This window comes from Chiloscyllium punctatum, chromosome 33 (genome assembly GCF_047496795.1).
Source record: "Chiloscyllium punctatum isolate Juve2018m chromosome 33, sChiPun1.3, whole genome shotgun sequence".
In the NCBI taxonomy this organism is placed as follows: domain Eukaryota; kingdom Metazoa; phylum Chordata; class Chondrichthyes; order Orectolobiformes; family Hemiscylliidae; genus Chiloscyllium; species Chiloscyllium punctatum.
The window spans coordinates 32,222,486-32,239,252 of NC_092771.1; the positions used below are offsets into that span (position 1 = coordinate 32,222,486).

The 16,767-nt window shown below is 39.9% G+C and overlaps 1 protein-coding gene and 1 pseudogene across 1 annotated transcript in view; both read left to right on the forward strand.

Annotated features, from left to right (window-relative positions):
• Nucleotides 1-1,037, forward strand: part of herc1 (HECT and RLD domain containing E3 ubiquitin protein ligase family member 1) — a 466,732-nt gene extending 465,695 nt beyond the window's left edge. Inside the window, exon 78 of the mRNA XM_072553323.1 lies at nucleotides 403-1,037. Within this exon, the coding sequence (XP_072409424.1) occupies nucleotides 403-588 (186 nt within the window). The 3' untranslated portion in view covers nucleotides 589-1,037. The remainder of the gene's footprint in view (nucleotides 1-402) is intronic.
• A 15,034-nt stretch (nucleotides 1,038-16,071) lies between these two features.
• LOC140458625 (5S ribosomal RNA) lies at nucleotides 16,072-16,187 on the forward strand (annotated as a pseudogene).
• Nucleotides 16,188-16,767: the final 580 nt, after the last annotated feature.

Sequence of the window (16,767 nt, forward strand, 5' to 3'; positions counted from 1 at the left end):
TTCAATTCTTGAGTTATTTCCTGAACAAATCATTCTTTCTTGCATGCTCAGCAGAATTCAATCAAACTCCAATATCTGTATTTTTGTGCTCTACCTGGAATAATTATTGATTGTAAAACTTGCCTCAATATGACCTTTGGCTGCCATAGTAGTTGACTTCTATGACTGACTGACTGTTAGCAATATACTGGATGAAATAATTTGCATGCTATCAAGCAAATTTAGTTCACATTTTATAAGCTAAAGTTTTGATGCTCTACAAGGATGTATGGCTTATGAATTAATTAAATGTACCTGTGTATATACTGATCTGTTGAGTGGTTTAAAGTTTGCTACCCAATAATATGATGTTCTAAACTATGTCTGACCACCACTCATTATCATGTGTCTCTTTCCTGACAGCCTTACGACAGTTTGCCTACCTCACAAACTTGCTTCTTTCAGTTGCGTCTACCTCCATACTCCAGTCAGGCAGTCATGGCGGAGCGATTACGCTATGCTATCAACAACTGCAGATCCATAGATATGGACAACTACATGCTGTCTCGTAATGTGGACAATGCAGAAGGCTCTGATACCGATTACTAATTGAACAAAACTGCTGCACCAAGAGGCAATGGTTAGCAAAGTCAATGGTATTGCAAGTATAGGTGACTACTGCAGCTATAGTGAAGAACCCAGAATATTTTAATTGTATATGAACTTGAAGAAAAATGAATGTGATCAATGTTATTGTTTGATTTTAATTTCAACTATAAGCAGGTTTAAAAAAGTTCTCCTGATATTTGTTTTTGTTCATTTTTTGATAGGTTTGCATGGAGATATTTTGGTGCATTTTTGAGTGGTATAGATGACCCCTCCAAGTGTTGGGGGCTATGAAATTAAAGTTTAACAGAAAATGTACATTGTGTATAATTGTTCATGAGGGAGAGCAATTTTACATAAATATTCTTATATTTATTTTTGTTTTAATTTGCATTGCCTGTGCTGAGTTTCCTATCAGAACGACATCCAAAACAATAAAGCATTAATTTAAAGCCATTGTGTTTGTGCATTACTTCAAGCTGTTCTAATCAATGATTTTAAACCTTTGGGTATATTTTTTAACCCAGAGTAAATTGTTTAAAAATATATTTAATCGGGTTAAGAATTACCAAACTAGGACTTGTGCAGATTTCACAGTAAAAACCGCTGAAGATCATCAGATGCTTTCAGCACAAGAGGCTATGCCACCTGTTGTGTCTAGGATTTCCTGGAAGAAATGTTCATCTAATTTCACACCCACTGTATAACTTGTTTGTTCAACACTATTTTCCCTCAATAAATCTCATCTTACTTTCTTGAAGTAATCCACATTGGTAAAGTGATGTTTTGTTTTGCATTAATTTTTAAAAGCTTTCTCTCCTCCGCAATCCAACACTGAGAATGCACTGAATGACCTGTAGTTCCTCTTTATCCTTATAAGGGTGAAATATTTAGGATTCTCCAGGCTTCTAGTGCCATCCTGTATTGAAGGAAGATTAGAAGATTATGGCCAGTTCCTCTGCAATTTTCACCTTTCTTTTCCTCCGTATCCTAGGATGTATCCAATTTGGTTCACTTCTCAACTATATACAGGCAGCCAATGTAATACTAGGTTATAGTACAACAGGTTTATTTGGAAGCACTAACTTTCAAAGCTCCACTCCTTCATCAGGTGGTTATAGAGGACACAATTGTAAGACACAGAATTTATAGCACAAGTTTACAGTGTGATATAACTGAAATTATACATTGAAAAATACCTTGATTGTTTGTTGAGTCTTTCATCTGTTCGAATACCATGATAGTTTTACTTCCGTTCATATGTAAATCACAAAACTTTTTTTTAAAAAGTTACATTCTCAGGTTAACTGTAACAATTGGTGTCAGGCCAGATACTATGTTAAAGGTGTTAGCCCCCTGTGTTCTCTGTCTGTGCCATATTGTTTAGACTGATTCTAATCTAAAAAGTGAGTTAACAGAGTCTTACATGAATTTACGCAGTTTTGAGCAAAGTACAATGAACTCTGCAAGTCCAAATTCACCCCACAAATGTATATGTATATGTGTGCATGTGGGTTTGTATGTGTGTGTATATGTCTACCTGAGGTGGGGGGTTGTGAGTGTGAGAGTGTATATGTGAGTGTAGAGTATCTAAGTCTGTGAGGGGGTGCATGTGTGTATGTTTGTGTGTCTGGGGTGGGTGTTGTGAGTGTCCTCTACTTCTCTATCATTTTTAACATGTCTCAACTATCTCCTATTTCATTATGATCTGGCAAAATCATCTTGGTAAAAGTAGATGTGCAGTATTTATTTAATACCTCAGTCATGCCAGTGCTCCCATTAAGGCCCAGAATGAAGTCCAGCTTCTCGTGGTACAATCCTTTTCGATTTATATTCTACAGGATAGTTTTAGATTCATTTTGCTGTTAACTGCCAGTTTTTTCTCATGCTATCTCTTTGTTTCTCTTACTTTGTCTCTTCTCCTCTGAATCATCTACATTCAGCCTGGCACTCGGTTGTAGTATCTACCTGATGTCTATCATGTACATCCTTCTAGATTTATGGGAATGTATCATTACTGTGCCTGAACTATCTCCTTGATAAAAAGGCAATCCATTGTTTTGTTTTGGCAACCTTTAATTCCAGTTTACCTGGACCAGATGTGTTCTCAGCTAATTGAGGTTTGACTGATTATCCTTACTGTAATGTAAGGATTATGTGCCTTTTAAGAGATGTCTTCTGACCTGTTCCTCTTAGACAGGGGTGTTGTTGCATTGGTAGTGAAATGACTCCGTCAGACAGGCAGTTGATAAACAGCGTTGAGTTCTCTCTGTATTTTTTATTTATATAAAGTAGGACAAATGAATCATGATCAGGGGATTTTAGTTTTTTGTTCAGTGAGTTGGAGAGTTTTGTTGACTGTTGGAGCTGAAAGATTAGATTAGATTTTTTTAGATTCCCGACAGTGTGGAAACAGGCCCGTCGGCCCACAAGTCCACACTGACCCTCCGAAGGGTAACCCACCCAGTCCCATTTCCCTCTGACTAATGCACCTAACACTACGGGCAATTTAGAATGGCCAATTCACCTAACCTGCACATCTTTGTGACTGTGGGAGGAAACCCACACAGACGCAGAGAGAATGTGCAAACTCCTCACAGACAGTCGCCCGAGGCTGGACTCGAACCCGGGTCCCTGATGCTGTGAGGCTGCAGTGCTAACTGCTGAGCCACCGTGCCACCTGTGTGAGTTCTTTGCTGCTAGAGTGATGTCTTAGACAGAGTGGCTTCCTCTTAAAAATCAAAAAGGGGAAATTGTTTCTGTGGTATTTCTTTCTACTGGGCTGGTTAGAGACTACACGTAAAAATAATAACTGCTGCTGAATTGCCTTTGCCAAGGGTATGTTTATAGGATACTGTCTTTTTTGGAACAGTTCGTGATTAGTAGTTAAATAATACATTATCTTGTTAAGTATTTCAACATTGTAAAGTTATGCCAATTTGTTTGGTATTTTAACTGTTGTAAGAATAAAGTGTGTTTTGATTAAAGGTCAGTGGTGGATCAGTCAAATCATGGAAATCCTTAAACAACTCCTTAAACTTGCCTTTAAAAAAATATAGTGTTTAGGCTATCTCTGTAATATACTTTGGGGCATCCAGTTTGGTCCATAACAAATTGGGTATTTACAATTTTTGGGCTCAAAGATGGTGAGTGTCGATGTTCTCTTTACAGGTGTTGCATTTGGTTGGTTTAGATAAAGAATGCTTTGTGTATTATTGTCTCTTTCAGTGGCTAAGAGTTTGCCGGGTATGGAAGAAGTCAGTTTTTGTTTACAGAAGGTGGGTAAGCTTTTGGAATTGGCACACAAGTTGAAGTTGATGTTGCCTGCGAGCATGAGGAAATCAGAGATGATTGCATCAAGAGCTAAGCATTTGCAATTGTCAAAGATACAGTTGGAATAGTTGAAAATAGCTGAAACTCAATTGCAAATGAAGCAGCTTGAATTAGAGGCAATGGCAAAGGAAAAGGAAAGAAAGCCTGAGCTGAAGAAAGGGATAGAAATTTTGAACTTCCGAAGTTGGCACTGAAAAGTGAAAGTAGACTTAAAGTGGGGGTAGTAAATGTTTTTACATAGGTTAAAACAGTGATGAGGACAGTAATGAAGAGCAAGCCCATCGTAGCTAAAGACCCGGTGGGATTTGTTTAAATATGTGCAAGCATTGCTGAGAAGGGCAGATCAGCCTCTTTCATTTCATTTGAGAAAGTGGTTAAAGAAATGAAATGGCCATTGACCATGTGGGTATTGTTGATTCAAAAAAGTTGGTAATTAGAGCTAGTCAATTGTTTGCAGCATTAGAGTAGGTATCTAGGGAGTATATGAGGTGAAAAAAAAGCCGCCTTTAGCCCATATGAGTTAGTGCCAGAAGCCTACAATGTTTTAGGAATCTAAGGAGGGAACATGTTCAAACAAAAGGATCAAACAAAATAGATTTCATAGGTAGATACAGCTTTGAAAATAGATCAGGTGTATGATGCCTTAGAGAGACTTACTTTGAGGAGTTTGAATATTTACTTCCTGAAGTGGTGAATGCATTTGGAAGAGCAGAGAGTTAAAGTAGCAGAAATTATAATGATTATGAATTAGTTCATAAGTCAAAGTTTGTTTTCAATATTATTTTCAAGCTGTGAGGAACAGAATTGAGAGGGAGAAAGGAAATTCTCAGTTGGTAAGAAAAAAGTCACTTTGAAGATGGTAAAGGTTGGTTTATTTTTCCATCTGTGGTAAACTATGGGCAGAGGGGAGAGAAGTAAAAGTCAATTAGGTGTTTTCACTGTAATAAAATGGGAGACATGAAGTTACTGTGTTGATGGTGAGAAGACATAATGAAAACTGGACACGCCAGTAAGATATGTCGGTGGTAAGAGAAATCACAGTTGAACCTAGGGCTGGTCAGGGATTAGTTGAGAAGAAAGTGTCAGATCTCTTTAAAGAATTCACCTCTGTGGGTAAGGTTTACTCATGTGTACCAGAAGAAGCAGATGAAGATATAGGTAAAGAAATTAAGATTTTAAGGCAAGTCAACCTTTGATGGTGAAAGATGAGACCGAATGTAATTCAGAAAGAGTATTGCCAAAAAAACATGGTAATATGTTGAAGTCATGGTGAGAAGAGTAGTATTCCATATTATAAGGTGAGGTTGGAGAATCTGGTGAAAAGTTGTAGTAGGAGTAATAGAGAAATTCTCTGTTCCAGAAATACGGTTTTTCCTTGCTAAAGATATAGCTGGATCACAACTGAAAGCAATGCCTTCTGTGATTGAAAAGCTAGTGTTATATCAGCCAACTGAGGTGTTACTGGAAGTATATCCTGGAATTTTACCTCACTGGTGACACGGTCACAAATCCACAGGTTGAAACAGGGAGAAATGAGAGTGGTTGAGAAAAAACAAGAACAGATGGAGGTCAAAGTGGATATTTTGAGTTCAGGGAAGTTAGCTGAATTGTAACAGAAATATGAAAAACCAAGAAAAGTCTGCCTCTATCCCTGAATATTAGTATCTTAAAATGAAGTCTATATGAGGAAATAGAGACTGTGACATATTGAGGCAGATGAAAAATGGGCAGAGATTCATCAAGTTGTATTACCAGTGCGGGGAGCACATGAAGTGCCAGTAGGAGGTCATTTGTAAATAAGGAAAATACAAGCCAAATACCAAAACATTTTCAATGGCTTGTTCTACATAAAGCTGTCGTTAAGTTTTCTTGGATATGTCACACATGTTAGATAATAGGAAAGCCTCAGGTAGTGATATAATAAGATCAGATATTAATACCCATCCCAACATTTGAGGAGCCCTTTACATGACCCTTAATTGATTGTGCAGGACCCGTCCCTAAAACAAAATGGGAATCAATATTTGTTTACTATAATGGATGTGACTACTAGATTTCCAGAGGCCATTCTGTCGTCAATATGCTCAAACAGTATTTCAATGGAGAAGGAAATTTTGGCTTTCATGACTCCAAATGGACTTTACCCATTTAAAGTCATGTCATTTGGTTTGAAAAATGCACCAGCCACATTTCAAAGAGTATCCAATAAGATCATATCTGGATTATTCAGCTATGTAATGTAGATAGACAATCTGTTGATTTTTTAAAGTCACACATGGAACATTTGAAGGAGCAACTAGCAGAAATGTTTGATTGACTTCATGAGGTGGGTTTGGTGATAAACCTAGCTAACAGTGAGTTTGCAAAGACCATTCCAATCGAATAGACAGATGTGAACTCAAAGGTCATTGGGAGTTTCCCATACTGTCAACGAAGAAGGAAGCACTGGGCTTGAGTGGTTTTGTTTTTTTTGCTCGAAATTCAGACTGGCCTTTGGCAATATGGTTGCTCCAAGGACCTGTTGAAGAAGAGAAGAAAGTTTCAGTGTACAGATGAATATCAGAAGGCATTTGACAGCCTGAAAGCTGTATTGACCAGTGTTAAGAATACCCAATTACACAAACCTGTTCCAAGGGGGCTATGTCGGTGCAGTACCCTTACAAGAGTATGAAAAGATTTACTGGGTATTTTCCTCAAAAATTGAATATTTATCAAAAAGAAATATTTCACCATTGAGAAAGAGACCCTTAGTTTGGTGTTATCTTTGCAACATTTGGACATTTATGTGGCCAGTAATGTATCTGAGACAATTATGTATACTGATCACAGCCCCTTGACATTTATGAGGCAGGGCAAAAAAAATGTTAAATGATGTTTTGTCACAACTTGATGAAAGAAGATGAAGGTGTTCAGTGACAAAAGGAATAAACTGAAATAAGTAGTATTATTGGATGTTTACATACTCAGAATTAATACAATGTGTAGCTATAATGTCGAATACTAATAGTATGGGACTAAAGGCTATGAAAATGAAGTCATCTTTGTTCATGGATTTTTTTTTAGGAAGGGCAAGATGTGATCATACTATGCCTTTCTTTTGGCATTTATTTCCAGCAGACTGGAGAAAGATAGCTCATAAGAATAATAAGTGTTCCTGAATTGCCTTTTCCAAGGGCATGTTTATGGGATGCTGTCTATATTTGATGGTTAAATAATACCTTGTTTTGTTAGGTGTTTCATAGAGTAAAGCTATGCCAATTCTTTTTGTTGTATTATAACTGTGTGTAAGATGAAATTGTGTTTTAATTAAAGGTTGGTAATGGACCAATCAAATCATATCTAGAACACAGCACCTTGCATTTGTTTTGTAAAGAATGTAAAATTAGGGTCTAGGCCACTATATACTTTTGATCTGGTCTGGTCCATAAAACTAGATTGCCCTTTCTCTTTTTCCATAGTCATATGATACAATGATTACTATCTCCTAGATGTCTCTCTATGGACTCAATCCACTTGGCCCACTGATTCCCTAGCAATGCCTCCTTTCCCAATGAGTTTAAAACATACTAATGTAGAAAATTCTCCCAAATACATTATTGAAACTCTCACTTCTCTCTGCCTTTAACCTTACAACAGGGGACTTCAATTATCAGATTGAGCACTGTGATAGTATTAAGCCCCCTATTATAACCTCTGTACAATTCTTGCATTTCTCTTTGTAGTTGATCTGCAAATTTGATCATCTATATATTTCTAACTTGTTTTTGGCCAATATGTGCAATGTAGTTGTACCATGATTGTTTCTTAGCTCTGACTGAATAGATTCTGTTCCTTTCACCTCTAGGACATCCCCTGTCTTCAACATTGCAATGTTGCCAACACTGCTAGACTGCCTCCTTTCTTTCCTCATTATGAAATCATAAACCTGCACTACCATTCAGTGAGATCTTGCTGATTTGATTGTGGTCATATCTTCTCTCTTTTAAACTCATTTTCTCATAAACAGCTCCGTCATCTCAAGATCAGCCAAGTGAACCTTTGCTGAACTGTTTCCAATCGACTCTCCTTAAGTAAAGAGACCAAAACAGCATACAGTACTCCAGGTATGGTCTCACCAATACCCTGAACAACTATAGCAAATCATCTTTACCTTTATACTTGTAAAAATACAATAGGGGTTTGCTCTGTGTAGTCTCTCTTGGAGAGAAAGCTGGTGCCAAGATGTCTACTCCATGGAAACAGACAAAATAGCTTTGCATTCCTTTTTAAATTAGACAAAATAAGCATGAGTGGGTGGGCGCAGGCTCATAATGACCCAGAGTTTTAGTTTTGCTCTCGGTTGTTGAAGTTGGGGTTTCTGGAGTTGAAGCTGATAGATGCTGCCAAAAAAGGTTTGAGTTCTGCCTCTGCTCTAGATTCATTCTATTGGTGCTTCTTCTCCTGGACTGGAGGGGATGGCAAGTGAGGAAATTTGCATTTGCCTTTGCATTTGTTATGGATGCTGCTTGATTGGAACAGTTGATGAGTTTGAGTTAAGTAATAAATTATTTTGTTTAAGTATTTTGATAGCTTAAAGTTATACCAATTCTCCATTATTTATTTGTTTGTATTTTAATGGTACTGTAAGAATTAAATGTGTTTTTTTTTACTTAGAACTGGTAGTTTGGCCAATTGAAACATATTTGGAATGCAGTGCCTTACAGTTGCCTTTAAATGTGATAAAAGTTAAGGTCTTGGCTATTTCCTTGATATGTTTTGAGGGAATTGATCTGCTCTGTAACAAACTGGAGGCTTTTATCAGGATCAAAGTCTCTAATTCCAGGTTGGTTTTAGGAATATTGGACTTGAAGGTGCTGAATGATGATATTCTTTTTTCAGGTGTTGCATTCGGTTGTTTAAGTAGGGTGTGCCTCATATAATAATGGTTATTTTTGTGGCTAAGAGTTTCCTGGGTGTGGAAAAAGTCACTTGAGGTAAGGCAAAACCTTTGGAATTGGTGGACAAGCTGGAGTTGGGGTTGACTGTGCCCGTGAGGAAGGGAGAGATTATTGCAGCAATACTTTAACATTTACCATTGCCAAAAATGCTATCAAAATCATTGGAAATGGTTAAAGTTCAGTTGCAACTAAAAGTATAACTATGAAAAGGAAATGAGACCATTTCAGTTATGATTAAAAGTAGAAGTAAAAGGAAAAAGAATAGACCTGGCAGAAGAAAGGGATAAAAAGAGAGATGAAAGGGAGAAAGAGAGAAGTTTTGAACTTTGGAAGTTGGCACTGAAAAGTGAAATTGTGGAGAGAGAGGCAAAAGGTGGGATTAGGACAGTGGTGAAGAACAAACCCATTGTAACTAAAACTAAAAACGTGTTGTTGGAAAAGTGCAGCAGGTCAGGCAGCATCCAAGGAACAGGAGAATCGATGTTTCGGGCATAAGCCTGAATAAGGTCTCATGCCCGAAACAGGAGAATCGACGTTTCGGGCATGAGACCTTATTCAGGCTTATGCCCGAAACGTCGATTCTCCTGTTCCTTGGATGCTGCCTGACCTGCTGCACTTTTCCAGCAACACATTTTCAGCCCAGAGTACAATCCACCAACATCTGCCACGTGTACACTTCCATCACATACATTGGGTATTCCAGTCATCATGACTGTCCAGGCATCTTCCAACCTCTGGCACTGCCAGGGCAGACTGGTCCAGCAGGGTACACTGGCAGATGGGGTGTACAGCTGCATCACGTACAGGTACCACACAGGAAAAGGAGCAATCACACAGCATGGACCAGGCTACCAGGCCTGCTCCATTTCTCTCTCAGCCTGCATTCAATTGGTACCAAATGGCATGCTTGTGCCATTCAGGCCTTGCCTTGCCACGCTGTGCCTTGTACTGCCAGTTGACACAATCACACAGCTAGGCAATGGCCATGCTCTGCAGTAATCCTCAATCAAAGGAACATACACCTAATTGGGCATTACTCTAGCACCTGTACTATGTGGCCTGAGCATTCGTGCCATACACCCATCATCTGTTGTAAAATATGTCTGGAGGTTTTTGGGCATTTATCCACAACGAAGTCCATGAGGGCACCCATCAGACTGGAGGCACAGCAAAACTAGTCAAGGGCAGCTTCCCAGGCCAGTCCAAGTGATCCCTTTCCATTGTTGAGCTCAGAGTAAAGCACTTGTTTGGGGAGTCTTGTGTCATGCTAACCTGTGATGCAACTTTGAAGGATTGAACCAGTTTTTCATCTCTGAGGATCCTTATCGCTGGTATTAATCTGGCTGTAAAAAGCCTATTATAATGTAGAATCTCTGACACATCAAACTGCACAGGCAGCTCATCAGCAGTGTGGGGTGAGGGACTGGGCAAAGTGACTGGATCACAGGTGCTCAATGATTCCATATGGGACAAGGAAACTCTGTTCGTGAGTCATCCCTTGCCTCTATCCTCAGCATCCCTTGTCCCTTTGACTTGCATCTGCAGGGCTACCAATTTGTCATTTTGTTATATTCTCCTCAGTGCTGGTGTGAAGTGTCTCTGATTGGACTACAGTGGTTGCTGGGCAGACAATAAAATTAGAATTATGTTTTTTGATTCTGAACAAAAGTTCATTAGTCGCCTTGCCTTTACCTGATTGGTGTATAGTTCAATGAATCATAGAATCCTTACAGTACAGAAGACATAATTTGGTCCACTGAGTCTGCACTGACTCTTAAAGGAACACACCGGCCCTGAACTCTCAGTTTACTACGTTTAAAAGACTCCCACTTTTCAAATGAAGACATATCTGCAAGTAACTGCTCCCAGTCAATGTTTGCCAGATCCTGTCTAATGATACTGAAATTGGCCTTACCCCAATTTAGACACTTAATTCCTGCACAATCTTTATAATTTTCCAATAATGACTCTGGAACAAGAGTTTTAGTCTCTTAACTTCGAATGCTCAACCACTTGACTGGCTTCATTCCATAGGATTAGGTTCAGTATTGCGCCATCCCTAGTGGGACTATCTATATAATGTTAAAAATCACACACCTGGTTATAGTCAAACAGATTTATTTGGAAGCACCAAATTTGTGCGATTTTTTTTTTACTTTGTCCACCCCAGTCCAACACTGGCTCCTCCATATCATATCTATATAATCATATCTATAAAATAATCATATCTATATAATGGCACAATAAAGTGCTCTCCTGAATGCACTTTAAAAATTCCATCCTGTCTAATCCTTTCCTAATTGGGTGATCCCAGTTGAAATATCCTGCCATGAGAACCCCATTCCTCTTAAACCTTCCTGTCATTTGAAACTTTTATCCCCTGGAATATTGAGCTGCTAGTTCTGCTCTTCTTTCAACCGTATCTCTGTGATTTCATATGCTGACCTGCTCATCAATGATCTCAGTTCAATCTTACCAATCTCCTTGCATTAAAATAGATACAATTTAGCTTTCTGGCCCTCCCATGTGCCACATTCCTTACCATGTGATCTCCATCTGCTGAACTGTCCTATTTTTCTTCCTTTTTTTTTGGATGTCACTCCTCATTTTAAATTTACTCTGTGCCCCATCCCCTTGCCACATTAGCTTAAAACCTCCCAGCGAGGATATTGAACATGTTCCGGTTCTGATGCAACATGTCTAGCTTGTGAAGGACACACATACCTCAGAAGCTGTCCAAATAATTTAAAAATGTAAAGCCCTCCCTCTTTTTCACCAAATGTTCATCTGACCTATCTTTCTATCCCAATACCCAGTAGCGCACGGCATTGGAAGTAATCCAGAGATTACAAATTTTGTGGAGTTCACCATGAATTTACTACTTAACTCTTTAAATTCCTGCTGTAGGACCTCATTTCTTTCTTTAACCATGTAGTTAGTGTCAACATGTACCAATACTTAGAGAATTATAAGAGTAATAGTCTGATAATACTGCTTTCCAACTTTCCCAACATAAATTGGGATATACATAGTGCTAAGGGTTTAGAGAGGGTGGGTTTCTTGAAATATATCCAGAAGAGTTTTATTTTGTATCAATATGTAGAAGGCCCAACTGGTTCTGGGGGAAAGTATTCAATGGGTTACACTTGAAAAGTTGACTTTCTCACCTTCTGATGGTGTCAGCTTGCTTCCAGTCTCCTGCTTCTCTACCAAGTATTCAATGTGGCAGTGGGGGATCATTTAGGTGATTGTGGCTACAACATGGTACGGTTCAGATTTGTTCTAAGCAAGGAAAAAGATATCCTGCAAAAGACGGCTTTGGATTGGGGGAGGACAGGTTTTATTAGAATAAAGCAGGATCAAGCCACAGTAGATTGGGAGCAACTCCTTGCAAGTAAGTCGGGGCACTCAAAAGGTGTTGAGAAGAGTACAGGTCCAACATACACCCTTCAGAGAGAAATATAGAAGCAATAACTTTAGAGAATGCTGGATGTCTAGGGGAATTCACAACTGGGTAACGAAGAAGCATAAGGCTTTTAGCAATCCACAGGGAGCAATTCAGCTGTAGCCTTAGAGGAATAGAGGAGAGCAAGAGAGAACTTAAGAGAACAACTAATACATCAAAAAGAGGACATGTAAATGGTCTTGTAAATGTTGTTACAGAGATTACAGAGAATGCTAAGGTACTTCATAAATACATTAAAGGGAAGAGTAAGGGCCCATTAGAGACCAAGGGGGCAACCTGTATGTGAAGCCACAAAATATTGGAAGGGTGTTGAATAAATAATTCTCTTTGGTTTTCACTTTAGAAAAGGAGAATGTTCGTATGGAATTCAGGAAAAGGGATTATGAGGACCTTGCACATCTTCGCATAAGAAATGTGAAGCTCTGTCAGGCTTAACAACAGGTAAATACACAAAACTAGATGAATTGCATGGTCAGCATGTCCATGATATCCTAAACTAATCTAGTCCCATTTGCCTGCACTTGGCCCATATCACTCTAAACCTATTCATAAATGCATCCAGATTTATTTTAAATTTTGTAAATGTACCAGCCTCCACAACTTCCTCTGGAAGCTCATTCTGTACACACACCATTCTCTGTATGAAAAAGTTGCCTGTTAAGTCCCTTTCAAATCTTTCTGCTCTCACCCTAAACCTATGCTCTCTAGTTCTGGGCAACCCCACCCCAGGGAAAAGACCTTGTCTATTTATCTGTAATGTAAGAAGTGGTAGGGTGGCTCTGTGGTTAGCACTACTGCCTCACACCACCAGGGACCTGGGTTTGATTCCAGCCTTGGGTCTCTGTCTGTGTGGAGTTTGCACATTCTCCCCATGTCTTTGTGGGTTTCCTCCTACAATCCAAAAATGTGCAGGACAGGTGAATTGGCCATGCCAAATTGTTCATAGTGTTCAGTTTGGTGCTTTCGTCAGGGGTAAATGTAAGGTAGGGGAATGGGTCTGGATGGGTTTCCCGTCAGTGTACACTTGTGGGGCTGAAGGGCCTGTTTCCACACTGTTGGGATTCTATGAAGCTGTATGCAGGTACCTAAGATGGCACTGTAAGAGGTGGCATAAGCTTTCCACTGTACTTATTTGCGTATGTGTCAATCAATCTTCAAAAGGTAGGTTAAATTCACATGTCATCTCTTTATTTTCAATGATCATTTCCCAGGAGGCTGGTACATTTACAAAAACAAATCTGATCAGGGACAGTCGGCGTGGTTTTGGGAAGGGTAGATCATGCCGAAAGAATCTTATTGAGTTTTTTGACAAAGTGATCAAACAGTTAGATGAGAGTACACGGGTTGATGTGGTGTATATGGATTTCAGCAAAGCATTCGATAAGGTTCCCCACAGCAGGCTATTATACAAAATGTGGAGGAATGGGATGGTGGGAGACATAGCAGTTTGAATCAGTAATTGGTTTGCTGGAAGAAAACAGACAGTTGTAGTTGATGGAACATGTTCATCTTGGTGTCCAGTTACTAGTGGCGTACCGCAAGGGTCGGTGTTGGGTCCACTGCTGTTCATCATTTTTATAAATGACCTGGATGAGGGCTTAGAAGGGTGGGTTAGTAAATTTGTGGACGACACTAAGGGGTCAGTGGAGTGTGGAAAGTGATGAAGGATGTACTAGGTTGCAGAGCGACATAGATAGGATGCAGAGCTGGCTGAGAGGTGGCAAATGGAGTTTAATGTGGACAAGTGTGAAGTGATACGCTTTGGATGGAGTAATCAGAATGCAAAGTACTGGGCTAATGGTAAGATTCTTGGGAGTGCAGATGAGCAGAGATATCTCGGTGTCTGTGTACACAGATCCCTGAAAGTTGCCACCCAGATTGACAGGGTTATTAAGAAGGCATACAGTGTTTTGGCCTTTATTAATAGAGGGATTGAGTTCCAGAACCAGGAGGTTATGCTGCAGCTGTACAAAGCTCTAGTATGGCTACACTTGGAGTATTGTGTACAGTTCTGGTCACCGCATTATAAGAAGGATGTGGAAGCTTTGGAAAGGATGCAGAGGAGAATTACTAGGATGTTGCCTGGTATGGAAGGAATGCCTTACAAGGAAAGGCTGAGGGCCTTGAGGCTGTTCTCGTTAGAGAGAAGAAGATTGAGAGGTGACTTAATAGAGACATACAAGATAATCAGAGGGTTGGATAGGGTGGACAGGGAGAGCCTTTTTCCAAGTATGGGAACGCCAAACATGAGGGGACACAACTTTAAAGTGAGGGGAGATAGGTATAAGACAGATGTCAGAGGTAGTTTCTTTACTCAGAAAGTAGTAAGGGTATGGAATGCTTTGCCTGCAACGGTAGTAAATTCGCCAAGTTTAAGTGCATTTAAGTCGTCATCGGACAGGCAAATGGACGTACATGGAATAGTGTAGGTGGGATGGGCTTCAGATTAGTATGACAGGGCGGTGCAACATCGAGGGCCAAAGGGCCTGTACTGTGCTGTAATGTTCAATGTTCTGACTTGCCACCAATCTTTGAACAATTATTTGCTTTTTCTTGAAGTTTGATACTACCTTTAATATTTTAGTTAATTGTGAACAGTTGATGTGTATCTATTCTGTGTGTTCTGAAATATCTATAACTGTGCCTCCAATATGTATTTCTTAACCTAATTTGCCAGTTCACTTTTACTAGATCTACTTTGCAAGTGAGAGGGATGATATGGGTAAAGAAATCCCAAAGGGTACAATTTAATGAATGAGCAAAATATTTGGCTTCGGTGAGAAAGACTAGCAAGGCAAAGGCAAGCTAAGATTCTTTTATCTTTCTTTGTGTAAAAGGGCACAGATGGCAATTTGTGGTGTGTTCCTCCTGCCAGATGTGGGTGAACATTGCTGACTGGTGTCCCTGATGACTATGCCCACAGGAAGTACGACCAGACGCAACTCCTCACAGATTGTGTGGTTTGGCTGGAGCAACAGTTGGAAACTCAGAGGAACATACAGGGTGCAGAGTGTATAATGGACACCAGTTACAGGAAGGTCGTCACACCGCAGGTACAGTCAGGTAGATGGATGACAGCTCGGAGAGGGAGGCAGGTAGTGCAGGAGTCTCCTGTGACTATTCCCATCTCTAACAGGTTAGGATTAGGGATGGATATTTGGATACTGTTAGGGGCAATAGCCTCTCAGTGAAATAGGACAGAGTGTTTGGAAACAGTTAGGAATCAAACTTCAAACACACTGGGTAAATGAATGATAATGAGAAGAAGAACGGTCAATACAAGACTGAAGGTGTTGTATCTGAATGCATGCAGTATACAAAGTAAGGTAAATGAGCTTGTGGTGCACATCAAAATTGGCAGGCATGATGTGGTGGGAAACATGGAGACATGGCTGCAAGGGGATCTGGACTAGGAACTAAATATCCAAGGATATACATCCTATCCACAAGACAGGCAGTTGGGCAGAGGGGATAGTTAGTACAAACTTGGCCTTATTAATGAGAAATTAAATTAAATCAATAGCAATAAATGAAATAGGGTCAGATGATGTGGAATCTGTGTGGGTAGAGTTGAGGAACTGCAAAGGTAAAAAACCATAATGGGAGTTATGTTCAGGCTCCCAAACTATCATTAGGATTTGGGGCATAAGGTACAACAAGAGATAGAAAAGGTGTGTAAGAAAGGCAAGATTACAGTGATATTCCCAGGTGGACTGGGAATATCAGGTTGGTATTGGATCATAAGAAAACGCAAGCCATACTAGTCTGAAAATGCCTGACCTTGTCTGATCTCAGAAACTAAGCAGACTCAGGCCTGGATAGTACTTAGATGGGAGACCACCTGGGAATACCAGGTGCAGTAGGCTTTTAAAAAATATTTTTTGGGTGTGGGCTTGTGGTGCACTAGGGACTCGGGTTCAATTCCAGCCTCGGGTGACCGTCTGTGTGGAGTTTGCACGTTCTCCCTGTGTCTGTGTGGGTTTCCTCCAGGTGCTCTGGCTTTGTCCCACAATCTGAAAATGTGCAGGTTAGGTGAATTGGCTGTGCTAAATTGCCCATGGTCAGGGGTAAATGAAGGGTCTGGGTGGGTTACTTGTCGGAGGGTTGGTATGGACTTGTTGGGCTGAAGGGCCTATTCCATACTTTAGGGATTCTAAAAAGGAATTTGTGGAATGTCTGTGAGATGACCTTTTGAAGCAGCTTGTGGTGGATCCCACTTGGGATTTCATGTTGTTCAACGAGGCTGACTTGACAAGGGAGCTCAAGCTGAAGGAGCACTTAGGAGGCAGTGATCACAACATGATAGAATTTACACTGCAATTTGAGAGAGAGAGGGTGGAATCAGATGTAATGGTATTACAGTTGAATAAAGGCAACTACAGAGGCCTGAGGGAGGAGCTGGGTAGAATTGACTGGGAGTGGAGCGCAGCAGGAAAGATAGTGGAA